The sequence below is a fragment of the Acanthopagrus latus genome, chromosome 6 (genome assembly GCF_904848185.1).
Source record: "Acanthopagrus latus isolate v.2019 chromosome 6, fAcaLat1.1, whole genome shotgun sequence".
Classification (NCBI taxonomy): domain Eukaryota; kingdom Metazoa; phylum Chordata; class Actinopteri; order Spariformes; family Sparidae; genus Acanthopagrus; species Acanthopagrus latus.
Window position 1 is genome coordinate 13,230,727 of NC_051044.1, and position 22,342 is coordinate 13,253,068.

Here is a 22,342-nt window from a genome sequence, read left to right on the forward strand (position 1 = left end):
AAAACTTCACTGTCTATTTTTGATTTATTTTAGTAATTCAGTCAGTTTAGATTAACATTTCAGGTAGCTTTATTTTGTATCTATTTCAGCTAACTAAAATGTTTTTTCACACCTACATGATGATGTGAATAAAATGTGAATATCAGTCTTCCCTTTTTATTTCTACAGTGTGTCCGGAGGGTTTCTGGGGTCCGGGCTGCACGGAAACCTGCCCAGTTTGTGAGAACCGAGGCGTGTGTGATAAACACAACGGCTCGTGTAGCTGTCCTCCAGGGTTCATGGGCAGATTCTGCCAGAACTGTAAGTATCCACGGTTTGCATTTTTGGTTTCCACAGCAACATGCATTAAACAACCAGCTGAGGAGGAGGAGGTGGAGGAGGAGGAGGGTGGGAGGATGTGGAATATGAAAATGGTGCAGTGTTGCAGCTTGGAAAAGAAATAAAGCAACATGTTAGAGGATGGAGTAGCAGTTTTCTCCGAGGTCATTAGCTTTAATCCCTGAAAACCCTCTCAGACATATTTTCACAAAGAAGAACAAATGTATTTCCATTTCAAACAACCACTGGCTCTGAAAGCCTCACTTGACGACTGAATCATGGAACCGAACCTGTCATGGGAACTTGCTGTGCTTGCTTACAATCTGGTGGAGCTGGTTATGGGAGATTAGTCTCGATGTTTGAGACATTTTCCTTTCTTGTGCAGCGTGCCCAAGCGGACGTTTCGGTCAAGGATGCCAGATGAAGTGCGTGTGCGAGAACAACGCCCGCTGTGACCCGGTGACTGGGCGGTGTACCTGCGCTCCTGGCTGGACGGGACACAACTGCAGGAAAGGTAACAGTGCTGGAAATCTTCAGTGAGACTCTTCAAAACAGAGTGTTCCCGAATGTCAGACCAAAACTCAAACGTGATGTCTGTGTTGCAGCCTGTGATGCAGGCCACTGGGGCACAGACTGCGCAGAAACATGCGACTGTAGGAACGGCGACGGGAGCTGCGACACTTTGACCGGCCAGTGCAACTGTGAGGCCGGTTACACCGGAACACGCTGCCATCAAAGTACGTAGCTGTGCGTTTGTGTTAGAGCATTTAAATACCACAGTGTGTCAGGTCTTCAAGTTATGCGTTAATTTTTTGTTTCAGGTTTTTCTTTGTAAGGAAATTAAGACAAAGTTCTCGCACACCAGAACATCTTGTTGGCATGTGCTTCAAACAATCCTGCACACTGTCAGTGCTCACTTTATTAACAATATATCAGTCTGAGATGACGGTTTGAGGACTGAAACATTATTGATAAAAAGATTTTTACAACTCTTTTTTACACCTCTTTTTACACTGTTCATACATCTTTCTGTCCCATTCTTGTGAACGCAATATTTTAGGAGGCAATTTCTTCACATGTGGCACCAATTCACTCGGACTCAAGAATGAACTGATTATAGTCTTGTCGTTACTCAACTTTTCACCCAAATGATAAAGTGATGGATTTATATCTGAAAGGTCATAGGTCAAGTTCACAAAGGTCTGCAAAACATGTTCTAGCTGTTATTCAACACCACAGCTCAGGAACAGCAATTCTACTGGTGCAAGGAGGCAGAAAACCACAAGTCACTCTAGTTTTATTTATTTCAGGTTGTACAAAAATGAAATAATCTCCAGAGAGATTGATGAATCATATTTGTTGCTTTCTGCCCATTTATTCATTCATTCTGCACAGTGTATTTGTTTGTGTTACCACCAGATGGCGCCAAAGTAGTACTTTCAAATCCTGCAGACAGTAGCTTTAATATTTCAATTTAGTCTGCTTGTTATCAGGGCTTTCATTTGTTTAGTACATATTTTGTTCTGTCTAATTGTTACATTGTATAACTACAGTTTATTTTAAAAAAGATATCCTGAATGCTGCTCAACATCAAAATAGACAATGCTCTGCCTGTCCAGGGTTAATTCTCCCGTGGGAATGTCTCTTGATAATTATATGTGATGTGTGTTCAATCTTTCACACAAAAAAGGCACTGGGCAGAACAGTAAACATGAACAAGTGAGACCAAAACATCATCAAGTCTATTTTCTACTCTCTAATAAATGAAAACATCGGCTTTATGGCTGTCATAATTCATTCAAAGTTATTTAATTATATAAGCTGGTTATATCTTGAGTTTATAATACATACTGTACAGTGTGTTCATATAATTCCAACAACCAGCCTTTATAAGACCTGACACTGGACATCAGATGCTATTTGAGGCTACAAATCACTGCTCTCTAAGTCCAAGCTGTGTCTGTGATATTCCCTCAGAGTGTCCTGCAGGTATGTTTGGTCTCGGCTGTCGTCATCGGTGTCAGTGTGACAACAAGGCGTTGTGCGACCATGTGAGCGGAGCTTGTACCTGCCAGGTGGGATGGACTGGGACCTTCTGTGAAAAGCGTAAGTGAAGCTTCTTGATCACAAAGCCAAATTCACCTTCTGAATATGTATATATGCTACTAACAGGTAGTCTTTCTCTGTATGTGTTTCAGCGTGTCCTCAGGGTTTCTTCGGGCTGGACTGCCAGGAGAAGTGTTTGTGTCTGAATGGTGGGAGCTGCGATGCCGTCAGTGGAGTTTGCTCCTGTACCGCCGGCTGGATCGGTCCCTTCTGCAACCTCAGTGAGTGACAGGTGCATGACAGAGAGTTCAGAGAGCTCACAGGGTCTGGAGTCCCTTCTTGTTATGAAGGAAAGGTGGAATCAGAGGCCTAGATGTTTGTATCAGGTATTTGTGTAGCAGCACCAAGAACATCTTTGTAATGCCGACTCACAGTGGAACAAAAACACGCTTGGTTTCAGAGTTATTCGGGAAAGCCCAGCCCAGTTACACATGAGAAAGCACCAACTCGATGTTCCCCATGTATCACTTATCAGACACTGGAATTTCCACTTTTGATCAGCAGAGTTCATGAGGAGGTAACGATATTGTTTGTCCCCCTCCTGGCAGCGTGCCCCACAGGTTCCTATGGGGAAGGATGTAACCGAACCTGTAGTTGCCGTAACGATGGCATCTGCCACCCGGCCAGTGGACGGTGTGTCTGCATGCCAGGCTGGACCGGACCCAACTGCACAGAAGGTGAGTGAACACAGCACAGAGAAGAGCAATCATCTGTATGATGGGTAAATCAGGGGGTCACAGGATGGTTTTGTCTGTGTGTTCGTCTCCCAGAATGCCCTGCAGGGTTTTATGGAGCAGATTGTCAGCAGCGCTGCTTGTGTCAGAATGGAGCCACTTGCAACAAGACCAACGGAAAGTGCACATGTGCCAGCGGGTGGACGGGCACGGCCTGTGAACTGGGTAAGAGTCTGTATGCGTGACCACAAAACCACCTTCAGATGGATCGTTTGGAGGAAAGTTCTCATTTATTACAACTCTGGTTTTATTTTTGCACTTTTGGCCCTCGTTTGTAATAACAAACTCAAGTCCGGGAACACTGATGTTGCTACGGTAACAGCTAAAGGGCGAGAAACAGGAAATTACCAGACAGGCCAACATTTACCATCATTTTGAAACCTTTTCATTTTAAGAATAAAAGTGTACACAAATCTCTGTGGGAGAAAGTTGAACTAGGAAGTCGTTGTATGAAACGATGGATGTTGAGAACAGACATTCGTTTTCTCATGATTCCATCACCTTTTTATCAGTCAACTGTTTCAAACAGGTGTCTTTTGTTGCTCCTGTCTCAACTTGTTTGAACTGTGTTGCTGGCATCAAATTCAGAATAGGCAAATATTTATAGAAATCAATGAAGTTGATGAAGTTAAACATTAAATGGATCGTCTTTGTACTGTTTTCAATTGAGTTAACGTCACAAAGGAATAGCAAATTATCACATTTTATTTTATGTTTTGCACTGCATCCCATTTTCGGGGAGGAATCAGGGTTGTAAAACTGCTGCTGGTGTTTAGTGCCTTGTTTTTAGCGATTTTGCCACAAATTCCCGGCACGGTGACATTATTACCCAAATGATCACTGGAAAAAATCTAGAAAAATAAGATCCAGCTGGTTGAAAACCAGAATTTCCATTTAACCACTCCAACTGCTGCTTCTTTTTACTCTCCACATGTGGAACCTGACTTCTTCCAACTTTCTACAGACAGGTTTTTCTGTTATACTTTTCCTTATTTCCCGTTCTTATTTTGGACTCAGGCACATTTTAAAATTTGAAGTCACGCATCAACTTTCTTACAAATAATAGCAATATTACTAAATGTGTTAGAATTTGCCAAAAGGCTTTTTTGTCGTCTGTCGTTGCCTGACCAAGGTGTTCAAATATGACTAAGCAAAACAAAAAGGAGACAAAACAAACAACACAAAACATGGCCTGCAGTTAAAGAACAGTAAACTATTAGTGAAATGACATTGTAAACAAGCAGAACACGAACATAGCAAGTGAGTTTAGTGCTGACATGTATATGTATTTATCACCCGTTGTTTAAATCATTTAATTTGTGTGTGTATGTGAAAGCAGATTTTTTTTTTTTTGGCTTTTGTTCATACTTATTCAAGAGTGGGTGCAGACAGGAAACATAAGAGTAGAGACAGAGCGAAAGGACACTGATCAAACTGGAGAAGTTGTGGTTATGTGGCAGTAACCTTTCGGCTGCCTAAGCTCTCCCAGGCCGGAATCTTTAACTCTTCAGAGTCGAGGTAAAACGGACAAGATCTTTAGAAAGTGAACCATGATGAGGAAATAAATACTGAACGTGGACTGATGTATAAACACGTGTCATTGGGGGGGGGATCTGATGATTTATGGCGTTAGACAGTCTCAGCTCTACAGTAACGCTGATTCAGCCTCTTCTTGCAAAGCCATAATGATGTTGGTTAGTCTGGACAGAAATGCAGAAGAATAACATCACCTGAACCCTGCAGTAAACATTTAAAACAGAGCTCTGTGGTTGTTTTACTGTGCTGCTCGGGAAATCCATCAGCCTGAGTTCAGCTTGCAGCCTTAGCTCATTTGTTTTAGCCCACAGTCTGGTTATTTGCTGGCAGAATTCGTCCCCCCACCACACACTGGCCTGCCCTGTAAAAGTCTCCGTCGACCCGGCGATGACATTCCTGCTCGTTCTCCCCCCCGAGCTCCGCATCACACACTATCCTCCCTCTGTGCCTGTTACAACCTTCTCCTGTCGCACTGTGCCAGGCCCGGCCTCCTCTTCGTGACCGGGAAACCTTTAATCCTGTCGCTGGAATGTCTTCACCCTCCAAACTCTGCGGCTGCCACCTCCGGCTGCCAACTCCACACTGTGTCCAACCATAAATTATTGGGGGAAAAAGAGAAAAAAAACCCATGTTGCAGCCCTCAGCAGAAATACGACAGTACAGGTTTTTTCCCTGTCGTGTGTGGTTCGCATCATGATGTATCTGCTTTCTGTCTCTTGTGTTTGTGCACGCTGCTGTATGTGTACACAGAGTGTGTCGCCGGCTGGTTCGGGGCCGACTGCCAGCAGCAGTGTGAATGTGAGAATGGCGGCCAGTGTGACAGACAGACCGGACGGTGCAGCTGCAGCGCCGGCTGGGTCGGAGAGCTCTGTGAGAGAGGTGAGGCGGCCAGTCTGTACCTGCACAACAACCTACAGACGCTGTGACCTCACGCTGCACTGTGGAAACTGCTCGACTGGCTATAATGTGTGTTTTTGTTAATTATAACTTCCAATTTGCACCTTCTCTGCTCAGCATGCGCACCAGGCCTGTTTGGCGCCGGCTGCGAGGAGAGATGTCAGTGTGTGCACGGGGCCTCATGTCACCATGTCACTGGACAGTGTCAGTGTCCAGCTGGCTGGAGAGGAAAACTCTGTGACAAAGGTACGAACCTGCAGTCACAGACACTGTGGAGCTCTGGCAGCACCTTGTGGACGAAGTTTGGATTAAAGAAAACTTTCATTGTTTGGATAAAACACTTTGACTTATTGCCCCGAACATTTATTGTACATTATGTCTAATGCACTTATTTTCTTGGTATTGTTAATCTGAATCTCCAACCTGTAATTCAGCATGTCTGTAGAGGAAGAGTGATCCCGTCACTCTCTCTCTCTCGCTCTTCATGAGATTTCTTTTGTTTACTATCCTAATATTGTTGAGATTTGCCTTCTGAGGCAAGTTTATAATTCTGGGTTATAAGGATACAGTTGACTTGATAATACACAATTAATCAGACTTGTGCTCCTCAGGGTTCTCATACATTCATGCATGAGGAAAAAATAAAAAGATAGAAACCACACTAACCACAAAAACACTACATATACATATACAAGCTTTGGGAGCTGTGGCCCAGGAGGCAGAGCAGGTCGTCTCCTAAGGTCAGAAATATGGTCAATACAAGTATGTGAATGCAAATGACAACACCTGGTCCACCAGAGCAGTGGTAGAGGAATGTGTACTGCTGTGCCTCCTGCACAAAAGGATGAGAAAAAGAAATAAAGGAGGAGAGAAGAGATGACAAGATGTCATAAATAATCCATGCATATGTACATGTCATCTAAAGCTTCGTCAAACTGGCCAGCTGTGGTTGTTCTGAGCGGAGGTGAACCCAAACTGAAGGGCCCAGCTTTCTCTTGTTGTTTCAAGCTGCAGGGCCCACAGGCTGCGACGCTCTGACCGCAGCTCACGCTTGCGTTGTGATTTTCAGGGGTCACTCCAGATCGCAGAGATGCATGAAATCTTCATACTTTAAAGTGTCTGCCTTGGGCAAGAGTGTGTGTGAACAGCTGAGCACAGAAAAAAAAACATTTTGGGGCGCTTTGAGTAGAAGAGCAGGTTGGCACCTTGCATGCAGGCGATGCCATCAGCGTTCAAATGTGTTTATGAATAAGTGAATGTGACAAGCATTGTACAGCGCTTTGAGAGGTTGTTAGACTAGGAAATATACCTAATTATCAGTCAAAATAACAGACTGGTCAACAGTAACAATGAGTGATGATCAGGATAAAAGATGATGTACAGAATTTTCTTCCCAAGTTATAGCTACAAACATGTCTTGTGATTGTTTCCCTTCAGCGTGTTTGCCGGGCACGTATGGGAAGGGTTGCATGCAGCGCTGCAGCTGCGCTCAGGGCACATCCTGCCACCACGTCTCTGGAGACTGCGGCTGTCCTCCTGGATTCACAGGCAATGGCTGCGAACAGAGTGAGTGCTGCAGGAACAACATCCGCCTCCACTGCTTTTCTGTCCATTTGGACGATGAGCATCTTTTTATGAACTCATTCTTGCATTTATAAAAACACACCGCAAGACACATTTATGATGAATCAGAAAGCAGGAACATCTCTAACAAACGGCACCTGTGAACTCCCTCCCTCCCTCCATCAGCTTGTCTTCCAGGAACATTCGGACAGAACTGTAACCGGGTCTGTCAGTGCTCCCAGACAAACCAGCTCTGCCACCCAGTGTCTGGATCCTGTTACTGCGCTCCGGGTTTCCACGGCCCCAAATGTGACCAAAGTATGTACAGCATCATGTTTATACCTCTCAGACATGACACATCGCATTTAAAAGTACTAAACCTCGTCTTCATCTGTAGTTTGTGGAGAGGGTCTTTACGGTCCGAACTGTGAACGAGAGTGTCGCTGTGACAACGGAGGGAAGTGCGTTCCTTCCACCGGAGCCTGTGAATGTCCGGCAGGTTTTATCGGAGCACGCTGCAACATCAGTGAGTCTGAAACCACAATGCAATAAATCTGTAATTGATAAAAGTACAGGATGACAAGTCACCTGGTGTCTGGTGGTTACAGCGTGTCCAGCTGGCCGTTACGGAGTCGACTGTGCTCGGGCGGCGCTGTGTGGAGACGGAGCCCAGAACAACCCGGTCACCGGCCGCTGCGTGTGCCTGCCCGGACGCAGAGGGGAGAACTGTGGCCACAGTGAGTTGTCAGCTCAGCCAACACTGGTGTGATTTTCATTTTGTTTTGGTGTTCTGCTCCCACACTGCAGATCACTGCTTCAGTCACTCTACTGAATAAAACATCTGTTGTTGTTGTTGTTTTGCAGCAGATGCTGATGTATAAAGAAAATAAATAATAAAACAAAACAAACATCTGAACACGAATAAATAAAGGTTCTGAATCCAAACGAGTTGTTACCAAACAGAGCTGTTTGAACCAGGTCAAGTTATTTCAGAATTCAATCTTTACATGTTTGTCTGTGTAGAATCTTTCTGTCACCTTCACACAGCATTTCCTTATTTGTTACCAGTAAAATAACTATTATCTGTTTAACATCGGACATTTAACATCAACATCACATGTAACATGACTCAACAGCCATCTTTGTTTCATCTGTGACCTCTGAGCAGGAGCCTTCTGATAATTCATAGACTCCTCCGAGCAGGTTTCCATTAGTGTCTTCAACACTTTGAACGTGCTGTGATTGATCACGTAGGTCACTTTACATGTCAAGGTTGTTTTTCTCATGCACAAGAATGAAGAGCAGCAAGCCCTGATGTCTGCGAGTGGAATTATTCAAAAGCAGAAAGCCGGCTGTATTGGTCGTCTTGCATGTGTGTGTTTAGAAAATGAAGCAGAATGTTTTCCTGGGGTTAATTTGAGTGTGTGTTTCCTGCCCTCAGGCTGTCCTCCAGGCTGGTTTGGGGCGGACTGTGTCCAGCGCTGTAACTGCAGTAATGGAGGAGTGTGTGACTCTGCTAGCGGCAACTGTACCTGCGGTCTGGGCTGGACCGGAACACACTGCGACAAAGGTGACACTGCTCACACTCTGCAGCCAAACCTACATCTGCACCTGCTTCTGCTCATTACCACATACGTGATGCGTTGCAGCACTGTGTGAATCTATGTTCATGTGTTATTATTCTTAACCGTGTCTTCCTGCAGAATGTCCTGCGGGGAGATTTGGTGCCAACTGCCAGCTGACATGTGTCTGTCATAATAACGGTACATGTGACAGAGTGACGGGGACGTGTCAGTGCGGTCCAGGATACTACGGACATCAGTGTGAACACGGTGAGAACTGAACAGATTAACAGATACAACAGATAGAGGAAATCTTTCCTGCCACAAGCCATCACTTCATACAATAACTCTCTCACCTCTGCCTGACAGAGAGATCTCTGACCTCTCTACGGTTTTATTTACTCCGTTTATTACATGTTTACAGCAGCACATTCTGGGTTCTTTTAAGTCTATTTATCGATTTATATTACCTGTGGTTCTATTATTAAACATTCATAGGTATTGGTTATTCCTTATATAGTTGAATAGTTGTTTTGTTTTTAGTATAGTTTGTATATATCTTGCTTTCTATTTATGTTATAAATTGTTTTTGTTTAGACTGATTTATTAATCCAAGTGAGGAGAGTTTATACTATAGAAGTCAGTTTTGAATCCCACCCCTTGTCCTTAGCGTGTCCTCCTGGTCTCCACGGCCCGCTGTGCCAGCTGCAGTGTGACTGTATGAACGGAGCCTCCTGTCACCCGGCGTCGGGACACTGCATCTGTCCTCCAGGACACCACGGAGCTCGCTGTCACAGAGGTCAGTCAAATCACTGCCGATTACCCCGGATCACAGCAGGATTACTTCAGTTTTCGCGCCTGATTTATTTTGTCTTTGTGAAACTGTTTATCCTGCTGTCCTCCCTCAGTGTGTGAACAGGGGACCCACGGTCACGGCTGTGTCAAGGTGTGTGACTGTGAGGACGAGGCGCCGTGTGATCCTGTGACAGGAAGATGCCTCTGCCCGCCGGGGAAGACTGGGCCCAGATGTGACATAGGTAATCTCCTGTCCTTTTTAAATCTAAACACAGGCAGTGTGAGCTTCAGAGCAAGAAGATTAAAATGAAAACATGTCACTTGACTCTGCATGTGCTTTATTTAAAGGAAAGGAGGGAGGATGTCAAGTTGCTCGTTCATCCGAAGGCATACTGGTTTTCTATACAGATTTAATTTTAAGTTAAGTTTTGCTAAAGGTTGAATGTGTTTGGGTGGATTCACACCTGCTTGGTTGGGTTAAACGGTTCCCAGTGTGTTTTCCCTGTTAGTGTGGCTTGTTCGGGCTGGTTTAAAAGCTGTCGGTCAAACCTGAGTGCTTGTACAAGTCAGTCTCGGTCCGCTTCCAAGCGGATTCTAGTGCTGTTTGTTTGTAGTGTGAAAGCAGATGGATCAACCTCAGCATCCTGATGATAGATGTATAATTTTAGCTCAGTGGAGAAGCTGAATTATTCATAAATCCATCTGTTCATTGTAAACTGTTCAGAAATAATCGGTCTGTAGCCGACAAGCTGTGTATTTATATAAAATCATTTCATGGTAACATGTGCACACATCAGCCCGAGAACTCCTCTTGATTAATAGGTCATGTGCTGTTGAAACAGCTGAGCTGTATCCTGCTCCATGTACTTTGTCAGTTCACTGAGCCCAGTGTATGTGACAGTGATCCAACAGTAATCATCCCTGAATGTTACTGTACAAGACGTCTCCATTCTGTCACGTCTCTACGCGTTAGTTATTATTCATAACTTGCCGTCAATTTGCTGTTTAATAATACAGATAATCCTAATAATTAGTTATTTCTTCTTGAGCTCTTTGTGACACCAAGGAACATAAAGTCACATCAGAAGCATCAATCGCGTTGCAGTTTCCTTCCTGTGGATTTCCCCTCGTGGATCGTGATGATGCATTAATGACACAGATCAAATCAACAAGCTTTGTCGGTCTGGTAACTGAACTGAACTGCAGTGCTAAACACACCCATAAAACCTCAGGTTGACTTTGAAATCAAGGTTCCATTATTATGAGATTAAGAAAACAGTTTCCGGTCTTCATGCTTGGCTAACTGACCGCTGGCTGTAGCTACCATATTCACTGCACGGACATTAACAGTGGTATAAATCTTCTTGTCTCTCTGCCAGAAAGTAAATAATCGCATTTCCAAAAATAGTCAGACTTTTCCTTTAAAAGTGCATCAGCCCCTGTGTAGTTTTCTGAAGCAGTACTGGTTCTGTTCCAGACTGCAGAGCAAATCGTTTCGGGCCCGACTGCACAGAGACCTGCGAGTGTGAGAACGGGGCGCAGTGCGACCGACGCAACGGCGGCTGCAGCTGCCTGCACAGCTGGATCGGACTCTCCTGTCAGGAAGGTACAGTAACGAAGAACCAGCACGAGTGACACACCTGCTTTTCATATACAGTCATCGTGACACATCCTCCGACTCCTGAGGGAGAGCAGGAGTGACATTTCAGCTGACCTGGTGGAATAACAGTAAATAACTAGTTTTAGTGTTGAACTGCTGCATCAGCACTTTTTCCCCCCTGGGTGTCATCTTTGTTCTGATCAAATATGAATGCATGCTGAGCTGGACTCACCGCTGTTTCCTCCTCAGGTGGACCTCCACGTCTCACCTACAGCAGCAGGGGTGACTCGCAACACGACAACTCATTATAGCACCAAGAGACTCAGGCTGGGACACATCAGGTGTTTTGATTGGAGTGACTCAAGTTGAGTGAAAAGTTTGTGACAGCTGGAAGACCTTCATTGAAATAGACTCTCTGGTTGAGAAGTTTCATGTTTGGACCTGAGCTGGATGATATATCTTCCCCCCCTTCATATGCCAAAGTGTCCTTGTGAACTGTTGGAGCTTCTTTCATCAGCCTGACCTCGCCGGTACTGGTGATTTTTTTTTTTTTTCTTTCAGTCAGAGTGGAACAACGGGCAGCTTTCATCCGCAGAGTGCAGCGTTGGGGGGGATTGTGGGCGTGTCTACTGCACTTTTTGGTATTTTGTGTTTAATAGTTTGTCCTCAAAATGCCTCCTGCAGGTACTGTATATAAAATAATCTAATTTTTTTTAAGGATCTTGGTGATATTGCTGGATATGAAACCATATTTCATTACTTGTTTGTTTTATGAAGTTGTTTTTCAGTCTATACAACATGAAGTACTCCCCTCAGTCTGATGGTGCTATGGTGCTTTACTGTACAACACAACAAAGACTTCTGCAGTGAAGCATATTCCTCTTGACTCAATGTGCCTTAATGGACAGCTGGAAATGTTTCAGTTCGCTAAAGATCACAGCTAGCATTTGTTTGTACCTCCTCCACCGTTGAATATTTTTATTTTGAACTGAATTTTGTGTATAAATTTGCTTCATATTTATATTTCTCACAGTTGTATGCCATCTAATATACCGCAACTTAAAAAAAAAAGCATCCTTGTTTCCACTGGAGAAAAAGAGACAAAGACACCCAGAACGATGCCAATAAAAGACACAAAACACAGAAATGTTGGTTTACCATTCTTATTTTATCATTATTTCATTGTCATTGAAGATCGAAGCTGTACATCCTGTCTAAAGTCAGATTCAAGCACAGTGCAGATAGCAACGCCTGCAAAAGAAAATTAAAAAACAGAAAGAGAAAAAAAAGGCAGAGGTGATCACAACCAGAAATATATATATACAAAGGTCAAACTATGTACAGGAGATACCAGGCTCTCACTACGTCATCCTCAGAGTGAAATCAGTCCTCGTGATGCAAACAACACACACAAAAAAAATGCTTCTTCAAATCGGTACAATACTGATAGGAAAAAATGCAGCATGATGGAAAATAAAATAAAATAAAATAAAATAAAATAAGAACAGTTCTTTTGATTCTCTCTACTGCATTAAAGGCTAAAACATAAAAAATATATTCTCTGTGTAACCTTCTGTAAAATAAGCTCTCTCTCTCCGTCTGTGGCTCTGGTTTCATTTCTCAACTAGTCATTAAAATGTTAGAACAGTGAATATGAGCGAGCTTGGACCACTTAAAGCATGAGTTTCTCCTGCACAGGCGAGGGTGCTCGCTAATAACACTTCAGCCTTAGAACATTAAAAGTTATTTTCTACAATGTGCAGAAACCTTTGAACACATCAGCATGCTGTGAAATAACACTGATGGTCAAACTGAATGCACAGCAAAGCCGTTTAAAGGACAAATTTTATATTTTAGGGAGAAGTTCAGTTTCTTGCTGAGAGTATGATGAACAGATTTATCAGCGCTCATATTTTTGGTCAACTTAGCTTAGCATAAAGTTTTCTGCCCTGGGATTTCAGGCAGTGCAGGACTGTGCAGCATCGTAGAAGCAGGAGCCATAAAAGACAGTGATATAAAGGGAACAGAACAGTGATGCAGTAGTCAGGAACTTTAGTTTGTGATAGAGATTAATTTAAGATGTGCCTTGCCCATAAGATAATGATTACCAACTAATACAAAGTTCTGCTTTGCACAGTTGTTGTCTTCAAATGAACCTTGAGAGGTCCTGAACACTGGAAGTAGTGCACAGAGTATGGTTGGTGTTCAAGTAGAGACACCGCTGCTACGCTAACTGTGTCTGTAAGCAAGCAAGCTAGCAAGAGGACAACAACAGAGAAGGAGGATGAGGAGGAAACAATTTGTTTTGAAAATTGCAAAGTAAAATGCAATATGACTAAAACACCAATAGATACTGTCTACCAGATGAACTTCCATGACCTCCATGATGATTTGAAAAACATCAGTAAACACTCATCACATCAGCAACACCAGTGAAAAAGAGTCAGTCCTGGACACACTTCTCACCTCTGCACTGGAAGATCTATTTAACAAATGTCAATGTTTTGGTCACAAAGGCCTTTTGCAAGACATCATGCGGAGGTGAGAAGTGTGTGTGGGAATTACTCTTTTCACAATGCCTTCGACTCAACGATCAGCCAGCGCTTCAGCAAACATGTCAAAACACAAGAACTCCAGACATTCAAGAAAAATGTCTACTGCCTCCTGTACGACCTCTCTTTGTGAACACATTAAACACGACCCTGTTTGCTGACATGATGACCCTGTTGTAAGATTCATTCACTGGTTCAATGGCTCTTCATCACTAGGACTTACAAATGATGGACATCTGCCATCTTGTTTAAATGTAGCAGATTTAAGGGGTGGAGGATCTCATGTCGTTCATCTTAACTTCCTCCAGTTGGGTTGTTCTCTTATATCCTCGCTAACTGCACCTCAGATGCCTCCACACCCCCTCCAGAGCTTCTTTAGTCTAAGCTACGTTAGCCGTTAGCTTTGCGTTTGTCAATCTTTTCATTTCCAACTCTCGGCAAGAAAGCGAATGAGCAAACTTTTCCTCCCAAGTCTTACACTTCCTCCCCGCTCCCTGCGGATGAAAATATTAAGACACAGGAACTCCACAGACAAAACGAACTAAATGGTCATCGCTTATCTTATTATTATTTTTTTTTCTGAAAAAAACATCGGCTCGCGCCAGTTTTATTCACTCAGACACAGCAAATCAAACGTATACAGGGATCAATTTATACAACAGGCTAAAGCAAGGGATTATTAGTTTAATCACCCACCCCCACAACACACACACGCACACACACACACGAACAGGATCAACAGCAGAGACGTTAAATCATTTTTGCCGTTGTTAAAACTCACTTAGGAGGAGTTAACGAGGCAGACTGTAAACCTCATCTGCACAAATCCCTCACTGCAACGTTCACTTTGATTATCCCCTCCACTCTCATTCACGCCATCACTCGCACTAATATGACGGTTTTATTCATCTGTACTGTGTTTCTTTTTTTTTCTCTCTTGCTGAGAATCAATAGTTTATCAGCTGTTAGTAAAAATTTGTTATCTACACGTGTTAATAAGCGGAGCGGCGTCACCTTGCTCGTCCCTGTAGGCTGGGTGAGGAGGGTCCATGCTTCCAGGATGTGTCACATGCTATCCACTTGTGCTTAAATCACAGCAAGAGAGCACCCGACAGGAGAGAGAATGATATAGGGCGGCTTCAAATTTTCTTTTCTTTTTTTTTGCGATTAATACTTCTGACTCAGGTCTCAGGTCCGTATGCCACCTGAGACAAACCTTACCGATCCTAAAGCAAGTAGCTGTACTATGCATTCTGTATATGAAGGACTTTATTTGTTTAACGAGTATAACAGCTTTGTCAAGTAAAGATATATATGGAGTAGAGTCCATACCATAGATAGATAACAAGCTGGACAGCACATGCTTCAAGATGAGTTCTATAATCTTGCAGGAAGTGAGAGTGAAACTGTGTTGGCATAGAGAGATGAAGAAGAAGAAGAAGAAGATGAAGAAGAAGAAGGAGAAGGAGATCTTTGGCTCGAGCCACGCTGAAATGTCACTGGTCCTCCCCAGTGTCCACACATGAACGAAAGACGACAAGTAAATACAACCTCCTGACCACGTGCACGCCAACGCACGACTAAAAACCACCTACTCTGTTCCCTGAGCTGCTGCCACTCACTGATTTACTGGACACACAAACGCACGCACACACGCACACACACCACCACACACACCGCCTCTTCTTTCCTCACAACAAATGTCACTTGCCAGCACCAACCAGTCAGCGTTCCCGTGTACACTGGGCACAAGATGGAGGCAGCTGTCGAGCTGCTCATCTACGCTGAACGCCCACAGCACAGTCTGATGCAACTGTAAATAAGGCAAAACACTTGAACAGAACTCGATCAAGGAGGAGCTTTCCACGAGGCGTGGAGCCAGCACTGATGGGATCACTTCCTGAACACAGTGACTCTGCGTTTGGATTTAACAGCTCCGACCATTAGGGATGAAAGCTAATCTCTTCAGTGGCAGACGAGTTGCCCTGACACGTCGGCTCCTGACCAGGACGCTTCGAGGCAGACGAGGAGGAGGGAGCGCCTCCGCCCTCATCGCCCAGACAGCGGCAGGGTCGGAGCATCGGGCCGGATAAAACGCAGCGCCAGTGAAGACAAGGAGGGAGAATGAGGAGAGGGAGTTATCAGGAGGAGATATGATTCTATAGTGCAATGGCTGTGAGATAAGACTATTGTAATACCCATCCTCCCCCCTCCTTTAAACTACCCTCCAACACCCACTGACAATACTAAAGTGCTGATTGTTAAAGCCCGCGAGAGGCTCCTACACTGATAATGTCGACAACACAAACAGCTTTTCAGAGAAACCTTGACGGACTCAGTACAGTACACACGTGTTTGTAAACAGAACGTCCAAGGAACAAATGCATGGCTATGGTACATGTGCAACAGAGTAGTTCTCATATATTCATACAGTATGAACTTATTCTTCCTTTTAGTTGCATTCAGTTTTAGAAAAAAAAAAAAAGAAGAAAGAAAGAAAAAAAAATATCTGGCTGCCAAGCAAGCGTGTGCTTATTTTTTAATTTTTTTAAAAAGATATTTTTGTCTACGGTTCTTAAAATACGTTCAGCTGAATTGAATGTATAACTGATTTAAGTATGAGCGCATATCCCTAAACCTCTCTTCCACTTTTGTCTTTCTTTGTCATTCCCTTCCTTTTTCCCGTGGAGGTGACTCTATTTTTTCCCCCCCTTTTTCTTATCTTATCCCCGTGACTCTAAATGAGGTGCCCTGGGTGGCCTTGGTGTGGCCAGACTCATGCGCCAGGGTCTCACTCAGTAAAAGCTCAAGCAAACAGAGGATCAGGCAAAGGTGGGGCGCTGCGGCTGCAGCCCGGGTGCAGCCCTGCCGGGCGGGGCCGTGCTGCCCGTTAGGAGCGGTAGTCCTTTTTACTGTACGGCTTGTTCCCCAGGATGCTGTCCACCTCATGTGTGATGGACGACGACAACTTTGGAAGAACCTGCGACAGGAGAGAGACACAGATGGTAAACATGTTCTCACTGTTTGTGGTCAGTCTTCCCTTTAAAGGGCAACTCCACCAAAATTACACATTAAAGTGTGTTAACAGGGCTTCAAGAGTACAACTGGGAAGAAAGTAGTGTAAAGCCTCTTGTGGCTCCTGAGGAAACTGCATGTAATCCAATTCATCCCTCCCGTGATGTCACTCAGTGGCTAAGTTGCATTGTGGGTAATGCAGGCACCAGGTTTTGAAAATAAGTACATAACAAGAGTGACATCTGGTTGTGCTGCATTGATTTGGATCATTTTTTGGTTTGTTGCTTTTGAAAACCAAGAGCCTACATTCCCCATAATGCAACTCAGCCCCTGAGTGACATCACTGGAGGAAATTTATCAGATTACATGAAGCTTCCTCTGGAGCCTTAAACAGGCTTTATACTACATTTTTACATACACTTTTAGACAAGCAAACACACTTTAAGGTGTAAAATTGGTGGAATTACCCTTTAAGAAATTATATGCAGTTACATATCACAGCCTCTAGATAGCGCAGAAGGGTGACTCAGCAGTCGTCACCACTATTGTGGTCTCCAGTCCGAAACTTTCAGCTCTTTACTACTGATACAGCGACCACGAAAAGAAAGAAAATCTGCAAAATTAAGTGTGACAGTCGGCAGTTTTTACAGATGATCTGCAGTTTATTTTGTTTTATTTGTGGGTTTTTATAAATAAAAGTGATGTTTGAGTTTATTTCAAATTCAGCTGACTTCATATTGTAAATTATTGCAGTAGAAGTATTCAGATGCTTTACACTGTGTAAAAATATTACAAGTAAAAGCTCCTCATTAGTTACTGTAATGTTTATTACTGCAAAATAGATGTTTTTATTACACATATATATAATAAAAACATGTATTTTATTGTAACAGTCATTTCTTAATAATTTAATTTGTATAACATTTTTATAAATTTATAACCAACAAGTAATCTTATGGGTATTTATTCGTGCGTCCACTTCAGGGTCCTTGATGTAAAATTCCCAGTAAAAGGAAAACTGTGGAGCCCCTGGGAAATGTGAGCGTAGCATTTCAAAACTGAAATATCAAATGTACCCAGGGAGCAGAGACATATAGTGTGCACACATAAACACACACACACACACACACACACACACACACACACACACACAGAGGAAGATACACAAAGCATGAGAATAGAGAAGAGCAGGGACGTTCTCTACTGTGGGCAAGACATAATGTGAGGAGAGGATGTAAAACCCCCACCGGTCTGAAAACCCCATTTAAAGAGTGCATCTTATCAGAAGAGGGAAGAAGTGGCTGTGAGCCTGTCTCCAATCCCCCTGGCAACTGATACTCCGCTGACCTTATTAACTCGGTACAGTAAAGCACCCAAGCGTGCAGCGGCAAACTGCCCAAGAGGCCGAGCTGTACCCAGGAGAGGAGGCTGCTGATACGGACTGTAAGGCATGAATACGAGGTCTGATGAAACAGGTCAGGTCACATTTTCACAAATTAAACCGTTGATTTGTTTCACGGAGCCACAAACATGTGCACACAAACACACACACACACACACACACACTCATGTTGAGGCCTCACCTGTATTGCTCCTATGTTCTCCATCAGCTGGTCGGTGTTGGACGCCCCTAAAAGGACAGAGCTCACCCCCTCGTTCCGTAGGCACCACGCTGCAGGAGACCAGTAAATAGCAATGACACCCCCAACCATCACTTTGGACACACCAGCACATTTACAGCACACAAACACACTGCACAACATTTCCAAAACAACACTTCATACACACACACACAGCGGATTGATTTTTTTTTTTTTGTGTTGTACGAATCAAATGATCCATTAAAGACCAAAGCGTTGTGGTTAAACATGGAGGCCAATGCAACACTTCTGTCCACGGTTGAAATATTACAAAATTACAGCGGGCCGCTCACATCACACTCACACATTACCGCAGCCTTTACATACCACAGTTTATCAAAACTCCAGGACAAGAGAAACTCCTCTACTTTTAAATGAGGTTTTGAATAGAGAAGCAGAAATATCATCACCAAAAAGTGCCTAAACCATCCAAAGTAAAAGTACTTAATATCAATAATGAATTAACATGTATGCAGCAGAATTTTAACGTGATTCATGCTTAAAAGGACATTAATTTGTTATCTGCTGATGTTTAAAAGATCTATTCATGTTATTTTTTGCATCGTTTGTTGATTTCATTCCTCACTCTCCGACGTATCACCTGATGTTTACCTGGGAGTTACAGCGACAGGCAACCAAATGCAAACAGTGTCATACCTTCCATGAAACTACAGATTTCTCTGGGTTTCAACTTGTGTAAGTGCAAAACAGAATTTATAACAATGGTCTAGTTGTTTTTTAGACATGTTGATGCCAAAATGTCAAATATTAAGGAACTTGGTTTTGCAACAATGTTTCTACCAAACTTATTAACTCAGGGTGTCTTGCTGATACTGAATACAGATCCCATACCTTTTATCTCTTTCTCCTAAATTAAAAATCTGTGTACCCCATGGCGTGGAAGTCACTGGAATCACTTTCACAGAGGTAACGGGAGTCTAGCTGTGTCTGAGTCAACACACCCATGAAGACTAAATGAAACACATCATTTTTGAAATGACAGAGAAACTGTATCTAATCAGTGGTGTCATTATACAAACCTCACTTAATGAAATCAATATCTGCTATTATCCCAACATGATGCATTGAATCAGTGAATACACGTAAAATTAAAGAAGAGAAAACAAAAACTTCTGTATTCAATATTCCCTCTGAAATTAAGTGCAGTAGAAATATAAAGTAGAACAAACTCGACACCCAGCTAATAATATGCAGGAAACATTTCTTTGGGATCTCTCTGAGCAAACTGACACAGACACTCTTCTCTGTTTGGTGAGCCATTATAATTGTGAGCTATTATGTAATACAAGTGCCTGCTTTTGCAACTGAGAAAAAAAAAGAAGCTCTTGTAAGCAGATCACAGCATAAAGGGAGGGAGAATTTTTGCTGTAATAGTGGGATTATATTTCTGCACAAATATGAAAATGATGACAGCTGAGGACTTCTCCTGGGCTGACACAAATGTAAACCTCCCCTCAGGCCCAAACAGCATCTATTCACTCTACTCTCCCTCTCACAACCAGCTGCTACAGGAGCCTCAGAGTCCAGCAGAAGGAAGAGACGAGTCCGTCATCGTTTTTATAGTTTTTATTCAATACCGGAGTGCCACGGTGATGTAGAGGACTTCCTGGTGCACATTAATCTCCTGTGCTGCCTTCAGGAGCGCTGGAAGGATTTATGGTAATTGGGAGAGATGAGGGTGTCCGCTAATGGGCCGTGAAACCTAATCTATGACGCCGCGTTACTGCAAGGGTGAAAAATCTGCAGCGATCTGTGCCGAGATGGGAGAGGGAGTCCCAGATTTACTTGCCGCAGCCCTAATGTGTGACGCTTTAACGGCCCTCACAGGACTGTGCGTCTTCGGGGTTTGCACATTCTCACTTTCCTGCCTGGCAGTGAAATCGATATCATCCACTCGCTGGATTTATGTGCAGGATGCTATTTTAATGCTGACACGGGAAACAGCTAAATACATGTTAATGCCACAGAGCTGCATACACAAATATATACTGTAAACATGTTTGTATTCCTTATCTTTATATTTATGTTCCTCTCTTAATGTTTTTAAAGGGACCGAGTCAGATCCCTGTTTAGGAGATACTGTGCACATATATTTTTTTAAACCAAATTTAATCCCGTTTTTATCAACAAATCATCTATTTCTTAACATTTAAAAGCATTGCAGGGAATAAGTATGTGGTACTGTGCAGAGGTAGGTTTCTAGTAGGAATATTAGGTTAATCTATATTTTGCCTACAGGTAAGTACAGGTATAAAGTAAGCAGACAGTGTTCAGTAGGTTTGTAACATTAGAAATGTGGACTTTGATGCAGAAGAACAATAATATTTTAAAAAATGAAACGAAATGTTTGAGGTCATAAAGACTTCACAAATAGAACACAAAATTATCAAATTACTTATTTAAGACTTTTTAAGGACGCGCAGACACCCTGTGGTGCCTGAGAGACAATATTAAAAGGTAAGAGGTGAGGAGGTTATCTCTTTAATACGCACTATTTACCTCACCATCTGATTCAAAGTTTTCTCCCAAATGATTCATTTCCTTCTCTCAGAGCACAGACACACACGGCACGTCACAACACAACACAGCACACCAACAGTCAAAGCACAGAGCTGCGAGAGCGTGGCTGACCTCGGGTCCGTCCGAGGCAGAGGGACGGACAGACAGACAGAAAGAGAGAGAGCGGCAGAGTGTATCTGCGTACCGATGGCGAGTTGGGGCAGAGTGCAGCCCAGCCGCTCCGCGATTGCCTGCAGCTCTTTCAACTTCGCCTGCTGACGCCGGCCCTCCTCGCTCAAGATCTTGTCCTTCAACCACTGGTAACCCTGTCGAAAACACAGCACACCTGCTCAAAAACACAGCCCTGCTCACACCGCTGCGCCGCAGCTCCCGTGTCACCAGGGCCTGCTTTTAAACAAGTGACTCTGTCTCCTGCTGCCTACTGCTCAGCCGGGGAAACACAGCTACAGAGATGCTGTCTGCAATACTGGATTTTTAGTTCTTTATTACTGCAAAGTTAAAAACATTATACGAAGAGGAATTCTCTGATTAACTTACTAATTACTGTACCTGTTTAAATATCTGCACAGCTGAGTCAAAACAGTCATCTTTAAATAGTATCAAGTATCAAACATCATACTATGAATCCATCAGTAACAAGTTAGAAACCAGTAACAATTATCACTGAGTGTTAAGAGCCAAAGTACCACGAACATCCACAGGCAACACTGAACCAAACAGGAAGCAGCACATTCCACACACGTCACCAAGTACTGCACAACACCGACATGGAGCTAGTTTCATGAACCAGGAGATCAGTCACTGACACACAACCACAGGTACACAACATGCCACTCCACTACACAGACACATCGCCACACTACGTCAGGTGCTGGACTCTTTTTTTTTTTTTTTTTTGGTTCAATTTCTGTGCGTCAAAATATTGTTTTCAGTAACATCACTTGACATAATGTGGAATCTGTGGTTGCTAAAAGTGAAATATTCCTCTGGGTTCCTTCAGTGCTCACTGAATTAAATCATTAAAACTGCTCCTCCTCCTCATTAACGTTCAGTTGTCATGGCTGTGTGCTTCCCTTCTGCTTTGAGGGAAACAAGTCTTTCAAAAAATAATTGTAGGTCACATTAGAGCTGCCTGGAATAACATTAAAATGCATCATGACTTATTCTTTGCTTGGCTTTGTCTTAAAAATGTTGGTATCCATGATAACAAAACAATTTAAAAAATATATGTTTACATGCTGCACTGTTTTGTTCTGCGTGTTTGTATTTATATGCTCATGTGCACTGAAATGCGTTAAGCCGACACCAGCTGGCAAGCGGCATCAAACGACGCTGCTCGGGAGATGGCACGCAGTGCATGGTGTCAACATGGCACTAAAAACACAGATATATGAGGCGTGCACCGAGTTACAGAACCTGAAAAACACAAACACACAATAAACAAACAAAACAAACAACCGGCAACCAGTGGGGAAACACGAAA

At 43.2% G+C, this 22,342-nt stretch overlaps 2 protein-coding genes across 13 annotated transcripts in view; one reads left to right on the forward strand and one right to left on the reverse strand.

The window, feature by feature from the left end:
* Nucleotides 1–12,258, forward strand: part of megf6b (multiple EGF-like-domains 6b) — a 67,397-nt gene extending 55,139 nt beyond the window's left edge. For all 4 annotated transcript variants that reach the window (XM_037101143.1, XM_037101142.1, XM_037101144.1 and 1 more), the window contains 19 exons: nucleotides 169–300; nucleotides 704–832; nucleotides 924–1,055; nucleotides 2,296–2,424; nucleotides 2,517–2,645; nucleotides 2,973–3,101; nucleotides 3,195–3,323; nucleotides 5,445–5,573; nucleotides 5,709–5,837; nucleotides 7,029–7,157; nucleotides 7,341–7,472; nucleotides 7,552–7,680; nucleotides 7,763–7,891; nucleotides 8,596–8,724; nucleotides 8,858–8,986; nucleotides 9,387–9,515; nucleotides 9,625–9,753; nucleotides 10,989–11,117; nucleotides 11,361–12,258. In XM_037101143.1, coding sequence (XP_036957038.1) covers nucleotides 169–300; nucleotides 704–832; nucleotides 924–1,055; nucleotides 2,296–2,424; nucleotides 2,517–2,645; nucleotides 2,973–3,101; nucleotides 3,195–3,323; nucleotides 5,445–5,573; nucleotides 5,709–5,837; nucleotides 7,029–7,157; nucleotides 7,341–7,472; nucleotides 7,552–7,680; nucleotides 7,763–7,891; nucleotides 8,596–8,724; nucleotides 8,858–8,986; nucleotides 9,387–9,515; nucleotides 9,625–9,753; nucleotides 10,989–11,117; nucleotides 11,361–11,422 — 2,393 coding nt within the window. In that variant the 3' untranslated portion in view covers nucleotides 11,423–12,258. The remainder of the gene's footprint in view (nucleotides 1–168; nucleotides 301–703; nucleotides 833–923; nucleotides 1,056–2,295; nucleotides 2,425–2,516; nucleotides 2,646–2,972; nucleotides 3,102–3,194; nucleotides 3,324–5,444; nucleotides 5,574–5,708; nucleotides 5,838–7,028; nucleotides 7,158–7,340; nucleotides 7,473–7,551; nucleotides 7,681–7,762; nucleotides 7,892–8,595; nucleotides 8,725–8,857; nucleotides 8,987–9,386; nucleotides 9,516–9,624; nucleotides 9,754–10,988; nucleotides 11,118–11,360) is intronic.
* Nucleotides 12,259–14,205: 1,947 nt separating this feature from the next.
* The window catches only part of kcnab2a (potassium voltage-gated channel, shaker-related subfamily, beta member 2 a), an 86,587-nt gene continuing 78,450 nt past the window's right edge, over nucleotides 14,206–22,342 (reverse strand). For 8 of the 9 annotated variants that reach the window (XM_037101190.1, XM_037101187.1, XM_037101188.1 and 5 more), the window contains 3 exons: nucleotides 21,044–21,164; nucleotides 18,262–18,350; nucleotides 14,206–16,643 (listed from right to left, as the gene is read on the reverse strand). In XM_037101190.1, coding sequence (XP_036957085.1) covers nucleotides 16,554–16,643; nucleotides 18,262–18,350; nucleotides 21,044–21,164 — 300 coding nt within the window. In that variant the 3' untranslated portion in view covers nucleotides 14,206–16,553. Of the gene's footprint in view, nucleotides 16,644–18,261; nucleotides 18,351–21,043; nucleotides 21,165–21,184; nucleotides 22,276–22,342 lie in introns of those variants that run through there. The other variant, XM_037101194.1, reaches the window with a different exon arrangement.